The sequence below is a fragment of the Pan paniscus genome, chromosome 2 (assembly GCF_029289425.2).
Source record: "Pan paniscus chromosome 2, NHGRI_mPanPan1-v2.0_pri, whole genome shotgun sequence".
Taxonomy (NCBI): Eukaryota; Metazoa; Chordata; class Mammalia; order Primates; family Hominidae; genus Pan; species Pan paniscus.
Window position 1 is genome coordinate 130530118 of NC_085926.1, and position 25305 is coordinate 130555422.

At 35.9% G+C, this 25305-nt stretch overlaps 2 protein-coding genes across 5 annotated transcripts in view; one reads left to right on the forward strand and one right to left on the reverse strand.

The window, feature by feature from the left end:
* ACAD11 (acyl-CoA dehydrogenase family member 11) overlaps positions 1-25305 on the reverse strand; it is a 102346-nt gene that overhangs the window by 21549 nt on the left and 55492 nt on the right. For both annotated transcript variants that reach the window (XM_008976104.4, XM_008976106.5), the window contains exon 13: positions 23565-23663. In XM_008976104.4, the coding sequence (XP_008974352.3) occupies positions 23565-23663 (99 nt within the window). The remainder of the gene's footprint in view (positions 1-23564; positions 23664-25305) is intronic.
* ACKR4 (atypical chemokine receptor 4) lies at positions 17-24964 on the forward strand. 3 transcript variants are annotated; one of them, XM_063602933.1, is made up of 3 exons: positions 17-17652; positions 20726-21789; positions 23163-24964. In XM_063602933.1, the coding sequence occupies exon 2, from the start codon at positions 20735-20737 to the stop codon at positions 21785-21787; it is 1053 nt and encodes a 350-aa protein (XP_063459003.1). In that variant the 5' UTR covers positions 17-17652; positions 20726-20734; the 3' UTR covers positions 21788-21789; positions 23163-24964. The 3 variants fall into 3 exon arrangements, with proteins under 3 accessions (XP_063459003.1, XP_063459004.1, XP_003822562.1); XM_063602934.1 differs by having other exon boundaries at positions 23184-24964; XM_003822514.5 differs by lacking the exon at positions 23163-24964 and having other exon boundaries at positions 20726-22547.

Sequence of the window (25305 nt, forward strand, 5' to 3'; positions counted from 1 at the left end):
ATAATTCTTTTGTAACACTCTATATCATCCAAGAAAAATGATTAGGCAAGGCCAAGAATGGACCCCATCAATGAAAGCTGCTACACAAAAATAACCAGAAGTCAAAGCAGCATGAAAGAACTGCCACCTCTCCCATTTACACCATTTCAGACATCAGCATGCTAGAAAAGCTGAGAAATTTTATATGTCTAATACAATATTTTATATGTCAACGTATATGAGGCTGTGATCCCACTTTCAATAAGCCTGGTTCTTTTATTAATTTCTTAAGGGTCAAATTTTAAAAATATTTTTTCATTTTAATGCAAAATTTTATTTTATCACAGTTCAGGGGTCTGTGGCAATTGCCTACAAGGGTCTTTTTGCAAAAATTACTTTTCATGTTTACTAGTAAGTCTAGTCCCTTGGGAAAACTACCATTTAAGTAGATTTTCAATTACAAGGCTGCACACAACTGGATCAGATTAAGTTAAACACATCTGTACAAAGTCTCAAACAAATGATCGGATTCTTTTTTCTGATTTATTATAAAAAGAGGTTTGAGGAGATTTGAAATCATATAAAGATTTAATGAGAAATGTTAGGAATGATGTCAAATAGTTGAATAATATTATAAAATTCCAGGAGTTAAAAGGATAAACTCCATGGAACATATTAAAGGACATTGCAGGAATGTAATCAGTAAAGTTCAGACTGTGGGAAATCTATAAGACAACTAATCCAGTTTCTTCAACAATTAAATTGCAATAAAAAGAAAAAAGAGAGATAGAGAAGTAGCTTGTAAGATCAAAAGAGAGAGACTTAAAAGGCGTATCAACCAACAGCGATTTTTAGACCTTACTTAGATCCTAATTCAATCAAACAAAATAAAAAGTATTAATGGTAATTATTAAGCAATTAGAAATGTGAATAGTTATTGGAAATGTCATGATATTAAGTAATTTTAGGTGTGCTAATGGTATTGTGGTTACATTTTTTAAAGAGCCCTTACAGAGACACATACTAAAATATTTGGGAAGGAAATGACGTGATGTCTGAGATTTATTTCAAAATATTATGGGGAGAAGATGGGCAGAAGTTAATAACAGATGAAACCTCAACCAGCTACCCTTTCTTTTCTCTTAAGTGTGAATAGAAAACCAAGAATCTGTAGTATGTAAAAAGAACCTGCAATATTAAAGAGAATGACTGGCCAAAAATGTAAGAGACACTTAGAGCCAAAACATGAAGTCTAACATCAGAGTAAAAGGAGTCAAATAAAGAGAAAACAGAGAAAAACAGAGGGAATAATTTATTGAAGAAATGTGTGGAAGAACATTTTCTAGAACTGAAGAAAAACATCTTCAGATTGAAAAAGCCATTGACTAGCAAGAAGAATCTATTAGATAAATGCTTGTGACATTTCAAAACATCAACGAAGAACAGGAAATCTTAAAAGGTTTCAGAGAGAATAAAACAAGCCAACTAAAAGGACCGAGGATTAGTCTGGCATCAGACTTCTCAACAACCACCAGGGATGCTAGATGAAAATGAATAGTTCAACTTAGAATTCTATACTTGTCCAAACTATCAATTTATGTAATGGAAGAATAAATACATATTCAGATATGTAAGATCTCAGAGAATTTAACTATTATGTACTTTTTCTCAAAAAAATAAGAATATACTCGAGCAAAATAAGGGAGTAAGTCAAGAGAAAGGAAGTCTTAGAATCCAAAAGATACTGGATCCCAGGAAACTATTATCTGAAAATCCTAGAATAATTGCATCAAAGTATGCCTAAAGGGTAATCAGTCCAGATTGGAAAATAAATACTAAAGTCTTTAAGAGAGAAGTCTCCAGGAAAGAAAGTCAATAGAAGTAAAGGTGCAATCTAGAGATGTGTGTATATGTAAGGGGAAGGAGATATTATAAAAGCAAATAATGCAAATAAAGAGACATGGCAATTAGAAACTCCAGGAAAATAATGTTGAAATGCACAAGTGAACTGTGGTCCAAATATAAAATAATGTGACATGAATTTAATATATAGTATATGAGAAAAGCATTCTAATTGACCTTGATTCTAGAAACAGTCCTCAGAATGGCCCAGGTGATTTTATATTGCATCAGTTACAGAAGGACACAAAATCTAACACACTACTTAGGCCAGCATCAAACAATATTTACATGGTCCTCTAAGATAAGTGCTATGTATTGGTTTTCAAAGTTTACAATTATCCTGTAGTCAACTACAGTTGTGGCTGCAAGACAGAATATAAATATTAGTAATCCTGAAAATGTGAAAGTATAAGCTGTAGCTGATACAAGTTACAATAAGAAAGGGAGGGATAAAGAGTGTAGAAAGGGTTAAGAGTATACATATTCTTATATTAAAGTAGAGCTTGAATAGAATCTGTGAAATGAGGATGCAGAGAACTTTAACAATTATTTAAGGTTTAAAAAATAAAAAAACAACAAAAAACAATGTAATAAGATAAATACATTAAGAAAGAGCAGAGAGAGTTATGAGACAAATGAGTGAAATTGTCATTATTCAAATTGGGGAGCCAATGGATACTGTCTAAAATGAATAAATTAAGAAAGAGAAAAAATATTTTATCTACAATTATAATGGAAACCAGAGAACTACAAACAGAAACTGTTAAAAAAAAAAAGAGTTTTCTGTAGGGCATGATGTTTGGATGTGGAGACATGGGAAACAATGCTCTCAGATATTTTTTCCTTTGTTACTACTTCTAACTGGGTAATGATGACTTTAAAAACATTAAAGAAAAAAATCCATCTTTTAAACAAATCTGTGGATTCCCAAGTAGGAGACTGAGAGGCTTGTTGACTGAACTACAATGTTTTATTTTTCTTTCTGAATTTGCTTTTAATCTGAATATCTAATCTGAGGGCTGTGGAGGAGTCATTTCCCCACTTCTATGTAATACATAACTCCAGAAATCCTACATGCACACTCTGTCTGACAAAATGCTAAAACTGATTTAAAAAAAAAAACACCTAAAATAGATATTATCTGAGAAAGGGAGGGAAGGAGAGGAAGGCAGTGTGCCTAAAATGGGTGACTCTGTTCACCTCCAGGCTGGTGGTAGAATAAGGAGACACCTTAAACCGACTTAGAACTTGAATTGTAAGCCTGCTTTCTCCATAGTCACAGCCTCAGAGTTGTAAGAACATGCAATCACATATGCATATAAATGATTTTATCTACGACTAAAAAGGAAGAGAGAGGACTCTTAACTAACTGGGACAGGAAATTTTTTAACAACATGCATTACATCGATGTTCACCAGGGATATTGGTCTAAAATTCTGTTTTTTTGTTGTGTCTCTGCCAGGCTTTGGCATCAGGATGATGCTGGCCTCATAAAATGAGTTAGGGAGGATTCCCTCTTTTTCTATTGATTGGAATAGTTTCAGGAGGAATGGTACCAGCTTCTCCTTGTATCTCTGGTAGAATTTGGCTGTGAATCCATCTAGTCCTGGACTTTTTTTCGTTGGTAAGCTATTAATTATTGCCTCAATTTCAGACCCTGTTATTGGTCTATTCAGAGATTCAACTTCTTCCTCGTTTAGTCTTGGGAGGGTGTATGCATTGAGGAATTTATCCATTTCTTCTAGATTTTCTAGTTTATTTGCGTAGAGGTGTTTATAGTATTCTCTGATGGTAGTTTGTATTTCTGTGGGATCGGTGGTGATATCCCCTTTATCATTTTTTATTGCATCTATTTGATTCTTCTCTCTTTTCTTCTTTATTAGTCTTGCTAGCGGTCTATCAATTTTGTTGATCTTTTCAAAAAACCAGCTCCTGGATTCACTGATTTTTTGAAGGGTTTTTTGTGTCTCTATTTCCTTCAGTTCTGCTCTGATCTTAGCTATTTCTTGCCTTCTGCTAGCTTTTGAATGTGTTTGCTCTTGCTTCCCTAGTTCTTTTAATTGTGATGTTAGGGTATCAATTTTAGGTCTTTCCTGCTTTCTCTTGTGGGCATTTAGTGCTATAAATTTCCCTCTACACACTGCTTTGAATGTGTCCCAGAGATTCTGGTATGTTGTGTCTTTGTTCTCGTTGGTTTAAAAGAACATCTTTATTTCTGCCTTCATTTCGTTATGTACCTAGTAGTCATTCAGGAGCAGGTTGTTCAGTTTCCATGTAGTTGAGCAGTTTGGAGTGGTTTTCTTAATCCTGAGTTCTAGCTTGATTGCACTGTGGTCTGAGAGACAGTTTGATATAATTTCTGTTCTTTTACATTTGCTGAACTTGCTGAGAAGTGCTTTACTTCCAACTATGTGGTCAATTTTGGAATAGGTGTGGTGTGGTGCTGAAAAGAATGTATATTCTGTTGATTTGGGGTGGAGAGTTCTGTAGATGTCTACTAGGTCCGCTTGGTGCAGAACTGAGTTCAATTCCTGGATATCCTTGTTAACTTTCTGTCTCGTTGATCTGTCTAATGTTGACAGTGGGGTGTTAAAGTCTCCCATTATTATTGTGTGGGAGTCTAAGTCTCTTTGTAGGTCTCTAAGGACTTGCTTTATGAATCTGGGTGCTCCTATATCGGGTGCATATATATTTAGGATAGTTAGTTCTTCTTGTTGAATTGATCCCTTTACCATTATGTAATGGCCTTCTTTGTCTCTTTTGATCTTTGTTGGTTTAAAGTCTGTTTTATCAGAGACTAGGATTGCAACCCCTGCCTTTTTTTGTTTTCCATTTGCTTGGTACACCTTCCTCCAGCCCTTTATTTTGAGCCTATGTGTGTCTCTGCACGTGAGATGGGTTTCCTGAATACAGTACACTGATGGGTCTTGACTCTTTATCCAATTTGCCAGTCTGTGTCTTTCAACTGGAGCATTTAGCCCATTTACATTTAAGGTTAATATTTTTATGTGTGAATTTGATCCTGTCATTATGATGTTAGCTGGTTATTTTGCTCATTGGTTGATGCAGTTTCTTCCTAGCCTCGATGGTCTTTACAGTTTGGCATGTTTTTGCAGTGGCTGGTACCACTTTTTCCTTTCAGAGCCAAATCATGACTGAACTCCCATTCACAATTCCTTCAAAGAGAATAAAATACTTAGGAATCCAACTTACAAGGGACGTGAAGGACCTATTCAAGGAGAACTACAAACCACTGCTCAAGGAAATAAAAGAGGATACAAACAAATGGAAGAACATTCTATGCTCATGGGTAGGAAGAATCAATATTATGAAAATGGCCATACTGCCCAAGGTAATTTATAGATTGAATGCCATCCCCATCAAGCTACCAATGACTTTCTTCACAGAATTGGAAAAAACTACTTTAAAGTTCACATGGAACCAAAAAAGAGCCCGTATTGCCAAGTCAATCCTAAGCCAAAAGAACAAAGCTGGAGGCATCACACTACCTGACTTCAAACTATACTACAAGGCTACAGTAACCAAACAGCATGGTACTGGTACCAAAACAGAGATATAGACCAATGGAACAGAACAGAGCCCTCAGAAATAATGCCGCATATCTACAACTATCTGATCTTTGACAAACCTGACAAAAACAAGAAATGGGGAAAGGATTCCCTATTTAATAAATGGTGCTGGGAAAACTGGCTAGCCATATGTAGAAAGCTGAAACTTGATCCCTTCCTTACACCTTATACAAAAATTAATTCAAGATGGATTAAAGACTTACATGTTAGACCTAAAACCATAAAAACCCTAGAAGAAAACCTAGGCAATACCATTCAGGACATAGGTATGGGCAAGGACTTCATGTCTAAAACACCAAAAGCAATGTCAACAAAAGACAAAATTGACTTCAATTAATTAAACTAAAGAGCTTCTGCACAGCAAAAGAAACTACCATCAGAGTGAACAGGCAACCTACAGAATGGGAGAAAATTTTTGCAATCTACTCATCTGACAAAGGGCTAATATCCAGAATCTACAATGAACTCAAACAAATTTACAAGAAAAAAACAAACAACCCCATCAAAAAGTGGGCAAAGGATATGAATAGACACTTCTCAAAAGAAGACATTTATGCAGCCAAAAGACACATGAAAAAATGCTCATCATCACTGGCTATCAGAGAAATGCAAATCAAAACCACAATGAGATACCATCTCACACCAGTTAGAATGGTGATCATTAAAAAGTCAGGAAACAACAGGTGCTGGAGAGGATGTGGAGAAATAGGAACACTTTTACACTGTTGGTGGGACTGTAAACTAGTTCAACCACTGTGGAAGTCAGTGTGGCGATTCCTCAGGGATCTACAACTAGAAATACCATTTGACCCAGCCATCCCATTACTGGGTATATACCCAAAGGATTATAAATCATGCTGCTATAAAGACACATGCACACGTATGTTTATTGCGGCACTATTCACAATAGCAAAGACTTGGAACCAACCCAAATGTCCAATAATGATAGACTGGATTAAGAAAATGTGGCACATATACACCATGGAATAGTACGCAGCCATAAAAAATGATGAGTTCATGTCCTTTGTAGGGACATGGATGAAGCTGGAAACCATCATTCTCAGCAAACTATCGCAAGGACAAAAAACCAAACACCGCATGTTCTCACTCATAGGTGGGAATTGAACAATGAGAACACATGGACACAGGAAGGGGAACATCACACACCAGAGCCTGTTGTGTGGTGGGGGGAGGCAGGATAGATAGCATTAGGAGATATACCTAATGTTAAATGACGAGTTAATGGGTGCAGCACACCAACATGGCACATGCATACATATGTAACAAACCTAGACGTTGTGCACATGTACCCCAAAACTTAAAGTGTAATAAAAAAAAAACCACATGCATTAAATTGACCAAGAGATGTCCCACTGCAATCAGATACCTAATATGCTGGGCAAAATTATCTGTCCCATTTTTCCCCCAAATACATGACTTATTGTCTATATTACATCTGAGAGAGAAAAACCATTTTCTCTACCCTTCTGGGCATTTGCTCCATCATCTTATTAAATAAAATAAGAAACTATTATACTGAAAATAAATTTTCACTAAAAGAAAAATACAAGCATTTTCATAAATACAAGTTAAAAAATGTAATGTTTTTCAAGTAGAACATTTTATCACGCATCAAAAAGTCTATAATAGGCTGGGCACAGTGGCTCACGCCTGTAATCCCAACACTTTGGGAAGCTGAGGTGGGCGGATCACCTGAGGCCAGGAGTTCGAGACCAGCCTGGCCAACATGGCGAAACCCCGTCTCTACTAAAAATACAAAAAATTAGCCAGGCATGGTAGTGGGCGCCTGTAATCCCAGCTACTTGGCAGGCTGAGGCAGGAGAATTGCCTGAACCTGGGAGGCAGAGGCTGCAGTGAGTGAGTTGAGATCGTGCCATTGCACTCCAGCCTGGGCAACAAGAGCAAAACTCTGTCTCAAAAGAGAACAAAAAAACAAAACTCTGGTATGTGCACTGACATTAGACAACAAAGACCCTTAATTCAGGTTAAACACATTTATTTTATATCAATCAAAAATAATTAGCAGTTTTAGAATTTTTAGTTTATTCTTTTTTCAAATGCAAATCTCTCCCTCTTGCCTCTTCTGGAACTCTAATCACACATATTTTAGAACTAAATAGTCCCTAGGATTGTTCATTTCTTTACATCTTTTCTTCATATTGGGTAATTTCTATTGTTTATCTTCAAGTTCGTTCATTCTTTCCTCTGTTATCTCCATTATGTTATTAAGCCCAGTCAGTGAATTTCTTTTCAGATATTTTACCTTTAAGTTCTGATATTCCTACTTGGTTATTTTTTATGTTTTCTATTTCTCTTCTGATATTTCTTAATGTTTTATTTTTCTTGACCTCAATGAGCACATTTATAATAGCTGCCTTAAGTCCTTGTCTGATGATTCCAACATTTGAATCATTTGGGTGTTGGCCTTTCCCCTTGAAAATGGGTCATGTTTTCCTTATTCTTCATTGGTTGAGCAATTTTAGATTGTATTCCGGATATTGTGATTTTTTTGTTTTGAAACTCTGGATTCTGTCGTATTCCTCCACAGAATGTTGATGGTTTTGTTTTGACAGGCAATTAACTTAGGTAGAGTAAAACCGCAGAGTCTATCACAATTCAGGTGGATGGGAAATCAGATTTCAGCGTAGTTCTTATTATTTAGCTGCAAGGTGCTTTGAGTTTGCCCTGCGCATTACTTTCATTCAGGAGTTAGCCAGAGACCCAAGCAAAGTTTCCACATGAAAGCTGGAGCTCCCCTTTTCTGGCTTTTTCCTTTCCAGGAATACCCACCTCATTTCCCAGCAGTGATGGCTGCCCTAGACACTCTCCTCTGGTTCCTCAGGACACAGAGATCTGAGTTTTCTAAAGAAGCTTTAGCTTTCCTGTTCCACACTGTTTCCTCAGGCTAAAGTCTAAAAATGAAAAACTCACCCTGTGCCCATCTCACTTTCCAAATTTTGACTCCCCTACAAAATCAGCTTGCTTTTGTTCACTTCCCTGAGAATTTCAGGCAGGCAGGTATGTATGTATGTATGTATGCATGTAGGTATTCTGTAGCTTTTTAGCTGTTATCTGTGGGAAGGTTCATCTTAAGCACTTACTCCACCAGACTAGCGTAGAACTCCCCCAGAGTTCTTACCTTTAAACTTTGCCAAAAATCAGGTCTTCACTTACCCAGTGTTATAATTTCTTATACATTCATTAATATTTGAATACAAATATACGTTTTTATTCATGACAAATATATGAGTTTTATTTATCAGCTGAAGTTTGAGAAATGCAATGCTCACTTCAAAATGATCACATAAGCAGAATTAGAAATCTTAGCTCTAAAATTTCAAAACCAATAAAACCAAGAGCTTAAAATTCTAATCTCCTCCATTATTCCATACTATAAATAACATATGTAAAATATAGTTAAGATTGAAATGCAACGGCTTTAAAACTGTTGCTTATAATTTAGATTCCTTCAAATTTAATGGAATCTATGTTTTAATCAGTTCAGAAAGGACCATCCTCATTTGTACTAATGAGAAAAGATCACCCATTCACATATTTCAAAGTTAAGTTTTAAAAATCTTAAATGTCATATTCTTCACAGTAACTCTATTTGGCTTTCCTAATTTATCCAAACGTCTAAATTTTCAAATTGTTTATCATTGTTTATATTTACAGAAATATGTCCTTTTGATTTTATAGATGTTAACAGGTAAAGAAACTGCTATGGTCTGAAGGTATGTGTCCCTCCCTAGAAGTCATGTTTTGGAATCCTAACCCCCAAGCTGATTTTATGTGGAGATGAAGCCTTTGGCAGGTGATTAGGTCCAAAAGGAGGTGATTAAGTGATTAAAATGCAATTAGTGTATTTATTGAAGAGGACTGAGAGAGCTTGGTCACCTTTTTCACTATATGAGGACAGAACAAGAAGGTGCCATCTATGAACCAGAATGCAGGCCCTCACCAGGCACCAACTCTATTGGTGCCTTGTTCTTAGACTTTTCAGCCTCTAGAACCATGAGAAATACATTTTTGTTGTTTAGAAGTTACCTAAATAATGGTGTTGTGTAATAGTGGCCTGAATGGACTATGACAAAATTCCACTAATCTGAGGACCAACCCAAAGAACATTAGGATGATTTAATGGCAGATGACAATACTTACCTTTCATTGTGGATCTTACCTAAATGACTTATCTGGAAATGCTCAGTTGGGGTAATCTTTTATCCCTGGCTATGCAATAATATGCAATCATGCTTTGATTCTTAGTTAGAAATTATAGAGGAAGAATCATTTACAGAGCGTTCACTTCTAATTTTTCAACTGGATATTTTTCTACTTGGGACTATCTTTGAGGTTTTAGTTGTAGGAAGCCTTGGCCAGTGCCTCTCTAGATGCCTACAGGCTGAAGGATTGATGCTACTTGCCCCACATAATGCATTGTGTGGGCATACTCCATGGTGGGCATACTTCTGAAAATCAGATTAGGACATAACAACATGATTGGAGGTTCATTTTCATTAGAAATATTTTCTTTAAAAAAAAGCAAACTTTTATTTTACGTTTGGGGGTAAATGTGAAGGTTTGTTACATAGGTGAACTTGTGTCATTAGGGTTTGTTGCACAGATTATTTCACCACCCAGGTATTAAGCCCAGTACCCAATTGTTATCTTTTCTGCTCCTTTCCCTCCTCCCACCCTCCACCCTCAAGCAGACCTCTGTGTCTGTTGTTTCCTTGTTTGCATTCATAAGTTCTCATCATTTAGTTCCCACTTATAAGTGAGAACATGCGGTATTTGTTCTTGTGCTAGTTTGCTAAGGATAATAGCCTCCAGCTCCATCCACGTTCCTGCAAAAGACATGATCTCATTCTTTTTAATGACTGCATAGTATTCCATGGTGTATATGTACCACATATTCTTTATCCAATCTGTCATTGATGGGCATTTAGGTTGATTCCATTGTGAGTAGTGCTGCAATGAACATTCACATGCATATGTCTTTATGGTAGAATAATTTCTGTTCCTTTGGGTATATACCCAGTAATGGGATTGCTGGGTTGAATGGTAGTTCTGGGTTTTTTGTTTCTGTTTTTGGATTTTTTTGAGACAGTCTCACTCTGTTGCCAAGGCTGGAGTAGAGTGGTGCGATCTCAGCTCACTGCAATCTCTCTGCTCCCAGGTTCAAGTGATTCTCGTGCCTTGGCCTCCTGAGTAGCTGGGATTACAGGCATGGCCACCATGCTTGGCTAATTTTTGTATTTTGGGGTTTTGCCATGTTGGCCAGGCTGGTCTCAAACTCCTGGCCTCAAGTGATCCTCCCGCCTTAGCCCTGCAAAGTGCTGGGATTACGTGCTCGGCCAGTAGTTCTGTATTTAGCTCTCTGGGGAATCTCCATACTGCTTTCCACAATGGTTGAACTAATTCACACTCCCACCAACAGTGTATTAAGTGTTCCTTTTTTTCTACAACCTCACCCGCATCTGTTATTTTTTGACTTTTTAATAATAGCCATCCTGACTGGCGTGAGATGGTATCTCATTGTGATTTTGATTTGCATTTCTCTAATGATCAGTGATATTGAGCTTTCTTTCATATTTTGTTGGCTGCATATATATCTTCCTTTGAAAAGTTTCTGTTCATGTCATTCGCCCACTTTTTAATGAGATTGTTTTTCTCTTGTAAATTTGTTCAAGTTCCTTATAGATGCTGGATATTGGACCTTTGTCAGATACATAGTTTGCAAATATTTTCTTCCATTCTGTAGGTTGTCTGCTCACTCTGCTGATAGTTTCTTTTGCTATGCAGAAGCTCTTAAGTTTAATTAGATCTCACTTGTCAATTTTTGCTTTTGCTGTGATTGTCTTTGGTGTCTTTGTCATGTACCCTTTGCCCACCCCTATGTCTAGGACAGTATTGCCTAGGTCGTCTTCCAGAGTTTTTATAGTTTTGGGTTTTACATTTAAGTCTCTAATTCATTTTGAATTAACTTTTGTATATGGTGTAAGGTAGGGGTCCAGCTTCAATCTTCTGCATATGGCTAGCCAGTTATCCCAGCACTATCTATAGAATAGGGAGTCTTTTCCCCACTGCTTGTTTTTGTCAGCCTTGTCAAAGATCAGATGGTCATAGGTGAGCAGCCTTATTTCTGGGCTCTATTCTGTTCCATTGGTCTATGTGCCCATTTTCAGAGATATTTTTCTTTCTCTACTTTCCATTCTGGCAATCAAGAACATCTGGGTAAATCTTTCAAGGTTTCACTGATGCTAGCTATCCAGCATCAGTGAGCTGAAGTAAAATCTTCTAATTCCTTTGAACCCTGGTCTAAAGCCCTCTTTTTCGAATATTCAGAATATATAATTTTGTATCTAATATTTCCCAATATTACTTCTTACCTCATTCTTTCTATCATTTAAAAATGTTGGCTGGGCATGATGACTCATATCTGTAATCCCAGAATTTTGGGAGGCTGAAGTGGCAGGATCGCTTGAGCTCAAGAGTTTGAAACCAGCCTGGGCAACCTAGCGACACCTCGTCTATACAAAAAAATTTAAAAATTCACCAAGCACAGTGCAGCACATCTGTAGTCCCAGCTACTCGGGATGTTGAGATGGCAGGACTGCTTGAGCCCCAGAAAGTCAAGGTTGCAGTGAGCCGTGATCATGCCACTGCATTCTAGCCTAGGCAATAGAGTGAGATTTTGTCTCCAAACAAAGCAAAGAAACAAAAATGTTGCCACAGCCTTATATAAATGCCCATTAGATTTCAGATACCAGGTAAATTTTGAAGAAACTCAAGAAGTAAGGCAAATAATTCTTTGATTCTGTCTTCCTCAATCTTATATGGAGAACAATTAATATTCTAAAAAATACAATTTTTAAGTTGGATGTCTGTTGTGATCATTAAGTAGAGGAAGTAAGGGTGAATACATAGTTTGTAGAATTTGAAATATTTGTATTTAACAATGATGTTTCAGAAAAATGAGAAAAACCCTTCCCAAAGATATCATCTCCCCTTAGCTACAAGCAGAATTTGGCAAGCGCAGCAGTTGAAACAACCTTCTTTTATAGAGAGTTTTTGCTTGTTTGTGTCATTTTAGTTAATGAACAAGATACCCAATGTCATAAATAAAATATATTAGAGGAAATCTGAATAGAACAGAGAACATTTAAACATATATGCTGTGTCACAGGCCTTCGTGAATGAAAACAGATGGCTTAGATAAAGTAATTTTGTTTTTAATCCAGACACTGTGGTATTTCAAGGCTGTTCAAGTGCCAGGATTAAGTCAGGCTAAAAATTACATCTCCCTGATGTTAGTTGATGATTTTTAATTTCTTACGCTTTTACCCACAAAATCATTTTCTAACAAAAGGAGAGATGATAGGTGGATAAAAAAACATGACCTTTGAGTATAGTGTGGTTTGTAACAATTAAGAAAGTGATGTAAACAATTACATACCATGAAGCATAGATAGCCATCCACAAATTCTCAAGGCTGTTTCTTCTACCAACATAGAATTTCTGAGGTAGAACACCTGAACTTCATTTGGTTTTAGCTTTAATACTAACAATTCAAATTGGAGTAAGTACTATTTTACAATAAAATTTCCCTTATATGAAAAAAGATGTTCATTGTACAATCCCACAGTTAAAGAAAAAAAATCCCATGTGTTCTCTTAGAGTGTGTGTTATTTTTAACAGGGAAATCTTCAAAATTCACTGAATCCATCTCTAGGTTTACATCTAAATAATAAGAATTAAGTAATAATGTTACAAGCTGCTGCTATTACTGTTGTTACTATAGAAAATGGTTAGATCAAAATAAATCCCAAATAGAGCAGAGTTGAAAATTAAAAAAACCAAGACATAAAAAAACTAGAAGAAAAATAATATAATATTTATTAAATCTCTGGGTGAGAAAGGATTTTAAAACTTAAAAATGATAAATGAAATCAAAATCAGACAAAGATCAATTGGTTTGTCTATATAAAACTGCTGTACATTAGAAAATAAAATTTTAAAGCAAAAAAAAATTGGGGGGGAATGTTTCAACATTTATGACAAAATGTATGCAATACTTAGCTCCCTAAATTATAAAGAACACCTAAAAATCAGTATACAGATGGGCAAAGAACACAATTGCAAAAAGAGGAAATAATAATAAAAGAGATTTTTAAAATTGCTTAACTTTACCACTAATCAAATAAACGTGGAGTACAGCAATAATGAAAACATTCAAAAGCAGTTTATTATCCAGTATTCCACACATGCCTGGCAAGGGTAGATAAGGGGTGCTGAATTTGTTACAAGTCATTTAGAAAGCAAAGTGGTAGTAAAACAACACATTCTATTGACAATATTTTAGAAAAACAGACATTTCTATACATTATTGGTAGAGAACAAAGTAATACCATCCCTATGGAATACAATTTGGCAATATTCATCAAAATTACAGATTCATCCCAGCACTTTTGTTGGCCGGGATGGGTGGATTGTTTGAGTCTAGGAGTTGGAGGCCAGCCTGGGCAACATAGCAAAATGACAGTACAAGAGGAGGGATGAGAAGAGGGTGTGGGGAAAGAGATTCTTCAAGAACAAGCGACATTGCTATGTTAGGGAGGTTAACAGTAGGAGCCAATTTATGGTAAGCAGCAAAATGGAATCATAGTCAGTTCTAAGGAATATGAGAAGTAGAAGAGAGCTAAAGAAGCATCAAGTAAGTACTTTGAAAAGTTGCCTAAGGTGAGTGATGCTTCTGCCTACCCTCCAAGCTACATGATTATTTCACATATTTTGTCAAATTTCCCTATTACCACTGTCTCTCCTAGTTCTATCAGGAGAAAAGGGAAAATACAGGAAAAGGCCAGCCAGTCAGCTAGTTTCACCATGATTCATACACTATGATTTATACACAGCATTCATACACACGCTACCAGAGGAAGCTGCTCAATCCTGAGATCCCCTATGCCTCAAGGGCTTTGTATGTGTCTGAATTAGCAAAAACAATGTGTAAATTCAAAAGATGTAAAGATTATAGCATTACAACCGATTTGCAATAAAGGAATCCCATTTACAAAAAAGCTTATGGTTGTTGGGGGTGGGGTAAATAAAGGAAAGGGATAGATACTTTTGAATCTATAAAAGAGTATCAAGATTCTATAATAGATGGCATCATAAAATAAAGAGATATAAGAGATAAGATGATAAAATAGACTAAAGATCTGAATTTAGAATTCCAGCTCCATTGCTAAACTTTATGTCTGTGGAGGATAAGTTACTTAAATATCAGTTGATTGATTCATGAATTTAATCATTATTCATTAAGCTGGTACCATGAGTAAGGTACCAAGCCAAACGCTGAGGATACAGCAGGGTATAAGATAGCTATGGAAGATAGAAAATTTAAATAAGTACCAACAATACAGTGAAAAGACTATAGGAGAGTAGGTATATCTGATCTAATCTGAAAGAGTTATGGAAGGCTTCCTGGATTAATGTTAAGGTCAGACCTAAATCTGAATTGTAAATAGGAGTTAGGGAACTAAAATAGGGTGGGAAGAGTGCTCTAGACAGGAGTAATAGTACTTGCAAATGCCTAAAAGTCAGTATTGTGTATCATACAGAAAGATCAAAGAGATTATTATCTGATAATTATGGAGGCTGCAGTTGCAGACCAGTTGTTAGATAATAATCAAAGTGGACAGTAGAATGTTTTTATTAATTCAAAATATTTTTGAGTAGTCATTATGTGCCAGGCATTATTCTTGGTACTCGGGATATATCAATGAACAAAGCAAACAAAAGTCCCTGTTCTGATGAAGCTTATGTTCTAATACAGGGTGAAAGACAATTTACAGCAATCACAGCATAAATGATATGGTGCATTAGAACATGTTAAGTGCTATGGGTCTGGTGGACTGGGAGTCCAGATGGATGAGGGTTATTTTAAGTAGAGTAGTGAAGAATTGCCTCAGTGAGCTGGTGGTGATTGGGCAAAGACTTGAAAGAGAAGAGGAAGTGAGCTTTGCAATTACTAAGACAGAGCACATTCCAGCAGACAGAAGAGCCAGCACAAAAGCCCTGATAGGATTGTGACTGGTATGCTCTCAAACAGCAAGAAGCTGGGTATGGGAGAACAAGTAGGCAAAGGGGTGAGTAGTGTGAAATGAGGTCAGAGAGACAATGAGGGATGGAGGCAGACCTTGTGGGATCTTGTAGACTACTATGAGAATTCATGATGAAGCAATTGCAATAGAAGCAAAAATTGACAAATGGGACCTAATTAAACTGAAGAGCTTCTGCACAGCAAAAGAAACTATCAACAGAGTAAAGAGACAACTCACAGAATGGGAGAAAATCTTTGCAAACTATGCATCTGACAAAGGTCTAATATCCAGCATCTATAAGAAATTTAAATTTATAATTAAAAACAACCCTATTAAAAAGTGGGCAAAGGATGTGAACAGACAGTTCTCAAAAGAAGACATACATACCGCCAACAATCATATGAAAAAAAGCTAAACATCACAGATCATTAGAGAAATGCAAATCAAAATCACAATGAGATACCATCTCACACCAGTCAAAATGGCTATTATTAAAAACTCAAAAAATTACAGCTGCTGGTGAGGTTGTGAAGAAAAAGGAGCACTTACAAACTGTTGGTGGGAGTGTAAATTAGTTCAATCATTGTAGAAAACAGTGTGGCAATTCCTCAAAGACCTAAAGACAGAAATATCATTCGAGCCAACAATTCCATTACTGGGTATATACCCAAAGGAATATAAATTATTCTATTATAAAGACACATGCATGCATATGTTCATTGCAGCACTATGCACAATAGCAAAGACATGGAATCAACCTAAATATTTGCCCAACAATGATAGACTGGACAAAGAAAATGTGGTACATATACAGCATGGAATACTATGTAGCCATAAAAAAGAATGAGATCATGTTCTTTGCAGGCACGTGGATGGCGCTGGAGACCATTATCCTTAGCAAACTAACAAAGGGACAGAAAGCTAAATACTGAATGTTCTCACTTATAAGTGGGAGCTAAGATGAGAACACATGGACACATGGAGGGAAACATACTGGGGCCTATCAAAGGGTAGAGGGTGGTAGAGAAAGAGGATCAGGAAAAATAACTAATGGGTACTAGGCTCAATACCTGGGTGATAAAATAATCCGCACAACAAACCCCCATGATACATGTTTACCTGTGTAACAAACCTGCATGTGTACCCCTGAACTTAAAAGTTTTTTTTAAAAAAAGAGAAAAATAGAAAAAATGGCATGGGTCTGAAATAATTTCTGCAGGTGGAGACTGAGCCTGGCCTTGCATGAAAAAATAGATAACTGCCATGCAAATTTGAGGAAAGCCAAGTTCAAATAGACCATGAGGGCCAAATCAGCATAAATTTCTCTTTCTCTAACTTACTTGTGTGGAAATGTGGAAAAAATAAACAGCCTCCCAGACTGAAGGCTTTTGAAGGTTCGTATTCTAGCTTTGGGAAAAAAGGTAACAAGAAAGCAAGAGAGTTTAAAGCCATGGGAAAATACTCTGGGACAAGGATAGAGAAAGTACAGTGAAGCCAGGAAGACTCTAGTAGTTTAAATAAATATTAAATGATGTGGCATAAAAATGTTAAATTCTATTGCAAATACCTAATGATTACTTATAATTTAATCTTTGATAATTTAGTCTTCAAAAAGATATTTTCCTTGGTTAAAATCATATTTTCTCTCTTCCTTAGGCAAAATAACTTTAGAGAGTATTTCTCTAGATGCTACCTACAAGTGCTGCCTAGATGCCCTCAGGTGGATTCTCCTTCTGGTTCAGCAGTCAGTAGCTCAGCTGCAGGCACTTTCTTGTCCCCTTTGACTAAGTGGAAACTATGAAAGGTCTATAGTTTTTGAGAAAAGATGGATTTTCTCAAATTTGTAACCTAAACCACTTAAGAAGTTGAATTTAACTTCACAGATGGTTTTACAGGAAATAAAATATCAAGTGCTCACAAGGTTAAATTTCAGGAAAGCCTTCTTGGATACAAGATAAAGGCGGGGTGTAAAGTGAAAACAAAAGTAGCTGGAGTTAGGTCATTTGATTTTATACTCTGTACTCAAGACTGCTCCTCTCTGCCGACTGCAACAGGTTGGTACTTTCTTTCTTTTCTTATTCTGACTTGAATATTTTTTTAAGCCCAAAGATCTTGTATATTTACTTATATAGAGGGAGTCTTGATGCATAAAAGTTTAAATGCTTACTTGTAAAAAAAAAAAAAAAAAAAAGGGTTACTTGAAAATAGCTGTACACTTTAACCTTAAATGAAAATCTTAATATAGCAAGAAGAAAATACGATTTTAAATGCCATTACTTGTCGGTAAAACTTTGTTAAGGAGAAAATAGGTTTTATTATACCACTTTTTTTCACTTTCTTTTACAAGTACTGATTTTTTTTTATTCTCATGGTAATTATAAAGACACTTAAAAGCGTGTCTATATATCTGCCAGAAGGATCATTTCTGCAAATAATTCCATTTCTACTCTTTTTTACTCACATTTTTAGTAAGATTAATTCTTACTTAAAAATTCCCTTCCTTAATATATTATAATATTTGGCCATATTATTCCTTATCATCAGGTTCAAGATTTTCTGATGAAAGAGAAAGGAAGAACAAGGTTCATACTGTGTTAATAATTAATGCATAAGAACATGAAGACCAGAGTAGTCTTCCAGATTGGAACTTTTTAAGTAACTTTAATGATAAAAAGAGTCATTTTAAAAAGTTGGCACCCGGTTTTTACATAATGAAAGCAATTCTTCTATGTGGTATCTTTCTTCAGAGCCTTCTTTTCTTTGCTATATTCATTCAAAAAAAGTTAGCAAACATAAGAACATTTCTTTTGAAAATGTACTATAAGTTGGCACACTGTTTTAAAAATAATATTCTCATTATTGATTCTATAAGAATATTTGAGATACTTCAGAGGACAAAAACAACCCAAGGAAAATAGAAAGGCTAAAGAAAAAGGAAAACAAAATTTAGCACTATAATAAAAACACTGAAAGTCATTATTTTATACATTCCAAAACTTACGAATTCTGTGCAAGCTTATCTTAATACCACGGGGTGCTAGTAGCCAACATAGTGCAATAAAAATGTTGACATAGAAGATTGCTGGCATACTATCTATCCATTCTAGAGTAACAGCTTTATACCTGTTGGCAAAAGCTTTAATTTGACAAATATTTACTGAGAAGCTACTTTGTGCCAGGCACATTAACAAGATTTTATTTACAAACACAAATCAAATAGGTCATGCTTTGAGGAACTTAAAACCTAGAGGAACAAGGTAGTATGGGAAACGCATCCTTTCCACAGAATGGATCAGTTCTCTGAGGGGTATGTAGAGATTGCTAATACATCAGGAAAGTCTTCTGGGGAGGTCGCATCCGCGTTTATTGAGTAGGAATTGGCCCTTCCAGGGAAGGGCAGGAAATTGTATGGTAGATAAAGGAACAGAATGAGCAATGATGTAGACAGATGCTGCTGCATGGTGGGTGCCAGCCCACTGCTGAGAAATTAGTCCTATCACTGTCTCTAGTGTGGACACAGAGTAGGGAGAGGTGGCAGGAGCCATGGATGGCACCACATTATGAAGGGAGCCTTGGGTGTTATGCTAAGGAGCTTGGATTGTGGCTTTCAGGTGAAGAGATGTGTCTTCCAGATGAGGAACAAAACAGAGGAGAGGTAGATTGGCAATTTAGAGATCAAATACTCTGGTGGAAGTAAGAAAAACGTTTTTGAAAAGGAGGTATTGAGGAGGAGTAACAACAGGCTATCAGTTAGAAAGATACTGCTTGGCCAGGTGCAGTGGCTCATGCCTGTTACTCCAACTCTTTGCGAGGCCAAGGCAGGTAGATTGCTTGAGCCCAGGAGTTTGAGACCAGCCTTGGCAACCTGGTAAAACCCCGTCTCTATCAAAAATACAAAAAGTTATACAGACTCATAACCTGGTCAATAAATAAATAAATAAATGGATTAAAATTTAAAAATAGGCTGGGCTCGGTGGCTCACGCCTATAATCCCAGCACTTTGGGAGGCCGAGGCAGGTGGATCACGGGGTCAGCAGTGCGAGACCAGTCTGGCCAACATAGTGAAACCCCATCTCTACTAAAAATAGAAAAAATTAGCCAGGCATGGTGGTGTGTACCTGTAATCCCAGCTACTTGGGAGGCTGAGGCAGGAGAATCGCATGAACCCGGGAGGCGGAGGTTGCAGTGAGCCGAGATTGTGCCACTGCATTCCAGCCTGGGCAACAGAATGAGACTCCATCTCAAAAAAAAAAATTAAATATTAAATATTAAAAAAGAAAGATATTGCAGTAGGCTAGGTGAGAAACATAATAGCTGAATTGTGCAAATGTGTGGAAGAGTGCAGATTAAGAGAAGAAGACAGATTCAAGACCTATTTGGAAGGCAGAATCAGAACTTGGGAACTGATTGGGAAGCAGGGATGAAGGTAAGAGAGAAGACAAGAATGAAGCAGGCTTACAGCTTGGATGATTAGAAGATAGTGGTGCTACTAAAAAACAGTATACAATAAGCAAGTAGTGACCAGTTTTGGAGGGAAGTTGGCTAAAGGAGATCTTGTTTTATAAAAGGCAACTAGTGAAATTTAGTGCAAATGCTGAGAGAATTTATTTAACTTATTTAAATTAAATTTATAAATAACATCAAAATAAAAAATAAATTTAATTTAAATAAACCAAGTAATTTGCTATTTTCATTTTTATTCAATTTGTTGTAGATATACTTTTACGATTCACAAAATTATGTATGTAAAGATTATAACACTATTTATTCTTTTTAGTTAAAATCTAATTAAATTTTCATATTTTAAAAATCATTTTTACATAAAAGTCTTCACTTTTATTTAGGATTTAATGATTAAGAAAATTCTCCAGGGCATTATGTTTATTGTCCTGTTCAAATCCAAGCTCTTTCACACAGAATTGTACAAGCAAAGTTTGAGTAACTAATCTTGGGGTCATATTCCAATGTGGCTCCCATTAAAGCGTTTCAAAGAGTGCTAGATTCAGGCTCACATATGTTACAGCAACAGGCTATACTCTAGGGAAAGAACAAAACAGCTTGATAAAAACTGTTTCCTTTTAAGCATATTCAGACAAATATCTATCCTGTATTCTCTTTGCCATCTAGGTTGGAGCCATGGCTTTGGAACAGAATCAGTCAACAGATTATTATTATGAGGAAAATGAAATGAATGGCACTTATGACTACAGTCAATATGAATTGATCTGTATCAAAGAAGATGTCAGAGAATTTGCAAAAGTTTTCCTCCCTGTATTCCTCACAATAGCTTTCGTCATTGGACTTGCAGGCAATTCCATGGTAGTGGCAATTTATGCCTATTACAAGAAACAGAGAACCAAAACAGATGTGTACATCCTGAATTTGGCTGTAGCAGATTTACTCCTTCTATTCACTCTGCCTTTTTGGGCTGTTAATGCAGTTCATGGGTGGGTTTTAGGGAAAATAATGTGCAAAATAACTTCAGCCTTGTACACACTAAACTTTGTCTCTGGAATGCAGTTTCTGGCTTGTATCAGCATAGACAGATATGTGGCAGTAACTAAAGTCCCCAGCCAATCAGGAGTGGGAAAACCATGCTGGATCATCTGTTTCTGTGTCTGGATGGCTGCCATCTTGCTGAGCATACCCCAGCTGGTTTTTTATACAGTAAATGACAATGCTAGGTGCATTCCCATTTTCCCCCGCTACCTAGGAACATCAATGAAAGCATTGATTCAAATGCTAGAGATCTGCATTGGATTTGTAGTACCCTTTCTTATTATGGGGGTGTGCTACTTTATCACGGCAAGGACACTCATGAAGATGCCAAACATTAAAATATCTCGACCCCTAAAAGTTCTGTTCACAGTCGTTATAGTTTTCATTGTCACTCAACTGCCTTATAACATTGTCAAGTTCTGCCGAGCCATAGACATCATCTACTCCCTGATCACCAGCTGCAACATGAGCAAACGCATGGACATCGCCATCCAAATCACAGAAAGCATCGCACTCTTTCACAGCTGCCTCAACCCAATCCTTTATGTTTTTATGGGAGCATCTTTCAAAAACTACGTTATGAAAGTGGCCAAGAAATATGGGTCCTGGAGAAGACAGAGACAAAGTGTGGAGGAGTTTCCTTTTGATTCTGAGGGTCCTACAGAGCCAACCAGTACTTTTAGCATTTAAAGGTAAAACTGCTCTGCCTTTTGCTTGGATACATATGAATGATGCTTTCCCCTCAAATAAAACATCTGCATTATTCTGAAACTCAAATCTCAGACGCCGTGGTTGCAACTTATAATAAAGAATGGGTTGGGGGAAGGGGGAGAAATAAAAGCCAAGAAGAGGAAACAAGATAATAAATGTACAAAACATGAAAATTAAAATGAACAATATAGGAAAATAATTGTAACAGGCATAAGTGAATAACACTCTGCTGTAACGAAGAAGAGCTTTGTGGTGATAATTTTGTATCTTGGTTGCAGTGGTGCTTATACAAATCTACACAAGTGATAAAATGACACAGAACTGTATACACACATTGTACCAATTTCAATTTCCTGGTTTTGACATTATAGTATAATTATGTAAGATGGAACCATTGGGGAAAACTGGGTGAAGGGTACCCAGGACCACTCTGTACCATCTTTGTAACTTCCTGTGAATTTATAATAATTTCAAAATAAAAGAAGTTAAAAAAAAACCCACTATGCTGTAAGTTAGGCCATCTAAAACAGATTATTAAAGAGGCTCATGTTAAAAGGCATTTATAATTATTTTTAATTGTCTAAGTTTTAATACAAGAATGATTTCCCTGCATAATGTTAGTACTTGAATAAGTATGCAGCAGAACTCCAATTATCTTTTTTCCTGTTTTTTTTTAAATTTGTAAGTAATTTTATAAAATCCACCTCCTCCAAAAAAGCAATAAAAAAAAAAACTATAATAAGCTTTTCTGATTCTTTTCAAAACATTCCTGGTAAGTTCCTAAAGACATAATTTGCTTCTATGATGTCAACTTTCTTACTAATAACTGGTTATCATGACAAATGTTAGGTTTATCATATATAGTCTAGGTGTAATCCTCAGACTATCATTTTCATCTGGGTTCCAATTTCTTAACTTCCTAAAGAATTCATCCGTTTATACAAGTCTACCACTGCCGATTGACTAAAAAATACATTATCCCATGCATAAAATGTCCTATTTTCATTTAAATACTTTATTTTTGAGTAATAAAAATATGTACCACAATAAATTATTGTTAATTAACATGTACAGCTTATCTTTTTAAAAAAATATTTGCTGTAAATTATTATAATCCATGTAATATGCTCCTACTAAAATTAAATTTTGCTAGCAATTACATTGGTCAAAAAGAGTATGCACTAATGAATTTTATCTCTAAAACTACAAAAAATGACATGTTTTCTGCTCTTAAACATCACCTAACCAACATATGTTATTTTAAAATTACTTTTTCTTTCAACCACTATTTCTAAGTTTGAAAATGCTTTCACATGCAGAATTAATTAATTATTTTTTCATTTTTTTGAGACAGAGTTTCACTCTTGTTGCCCAGGGTGAAGTACAGTGGTGCCATCTCAGCGCGTGTCAACTTCCGCCACCCGGGGTCAAGCAAGTCTCCTGCCTCAGCCTCCTGAGTAGTTGGGATTACAGGTGCCTGCCACCACACCTGGCTAATTTTTGTATTTTTAGTAGAGACAGGGCTTCACCATGTTGGCCAGGTTGGTCTTGAACTCCTGGCCTCAGGTGATCCACCTGCCTCAGCCTCCCAAAGTGCTGGGATTACAGGTGTTAGCCACCGCACCTGGCCTACACATGCAGAATTTAAAGAATTATGATCATGAAACTGATCACTATGTATCACAGCAATATTCTAGCATAGCATCTGGCACAAAGGATCAGTGTGTTAGGTGAAAAAATTAGGCTGAACACTCACCACTGCTCCACCATTTTTTGCCATTAATTACATAGCTATCTTCATCTCGTTGGATGCTGCATTCAATATTCGTCGCATCACTTGAAGCTACATCAGGTTCTATAAATAAACAAAAGCTGAATTTACAGGCAGGCAGATATCATCAGTAGACTTAGATAAGGATATGAAAACTTTAAAAACAAAGACATCTTTATCTTTTTCAATGTCCTTTCACTCCCCATTCCACCCTGCTTTTCCCATAACCTACACACAGTATTCAATAAATGTGCACTGAAAGAATGAGTGAATGAATGAAGTATACTGAACATTGGGGATCAGTATTTTGAACTGTATTTTTGGCTTCCTCACTGATATATGACTTGGGATACAACTCAGTCCTTTCTCCAATCAGCAAATGTAGATAAAAGTATTGTTTTCTACTTCTCACAATGGAGATATGTACTAAATATTGATTGGCAAGACAGATTCCCCCCATATAGTTTACTGTCTTAAGCAATTTCTAATGTGCCTTGCAAATTCCATCAGGAATGCTTTCACTGATTTATATACTTTGCATTCTTTAAAGCCTGTTCAACACTTAAGGTCTTCAGAAAGTTCTCCATGGGACACCCTTAGACAACTGCTTTATTGCATGGCACTTCAGAACTGTCTAGCTCTCAATCATAGCAATCTGCACTTGCTAATATGACACCCCTTTAAATGAGTCCTTCAGATATCCCATGTGTTCTGTTTCTAAAACTTAAGACTTATTTTTTTTTTTTTTTAGAAAGAGGGCTGTGTATTCTACTTATTTTGTAAACCCCACCTAGTGCTTTGTAGACAATACATCCTACTGTAGGTATTCAATAAATGCCTATTACTGATTTAAATGGAGATCAGTTCTGCTATTATAGTAGTCCCCTGTTATCTGTAGTTTTGCTGTCTGAGGTTTCAGTTATGAGGCCAACTGCATTCCAAAAATATTAAGTGAAAAATTCCAGAAGTAAACAATTTGTAATTTTTAAATAGTGTACCATTCTGAGTATTGTTATAATTGTTCTATTTTATTATCAGTTATTATTAATGTCTTACTATGCCTAATTTATAGATTAAACTGTATCATAGGTACATATGTATAAGAAAAAACATAGTCTAAATAGCATTCAGGACTATCCCAGTTTTCAGACACCCACTGGGAGTTTTAGAACGTATCCCCTTCAGATAAAAGAGGAGTACTGTATAAATGTATGTTATGTTATACAAAACAATAAAATCTGGCCATTATTGAAAGCACTTAAAAATTATGGACAAGCAAAATTTGGTATAATTCTAAACTAAATCACAAAACAATGATTTTTTTCTATTGAAGAGTTCTTAATGCTTTCTATGTACAAATGATATTAAATCTGTTTTTATTAACATGTTCCTTTATTTTCCCACATGATTATAATTGGAGCCATATGTCCAGTACTGGTGAAATTTCTATTTTTCTGGGTTTATGGAAGAGTTGAATATTTTATAAGTATCAATATAAAATTATCACAAAGATAGATATTTCATACATAAGAGCAAAGAAGATCTTAAATATTCATATATAGCAATTTTAGTAATGACATCAAAAAATTGTGAAACTAAGTTTACTCTGCTACTAATGCTATAGCAGGCTACTAGAGAACATCATCTGATATTCTAACAAAGGAGAGGATCATATTTTTCTGAACATTTGAAAATGCCAAAATTTAATAACAGGCTCAAAATAAAC

Excerpts from the sequence above, each read along its gene's own strand:
- ACKR4 (XM_063602933.1), top strand. The coding sequence starts at position 20,735 with ATGGCTTTGGAACAGAATCAGTCAACAGATTATTATTATGAGGAAAAT.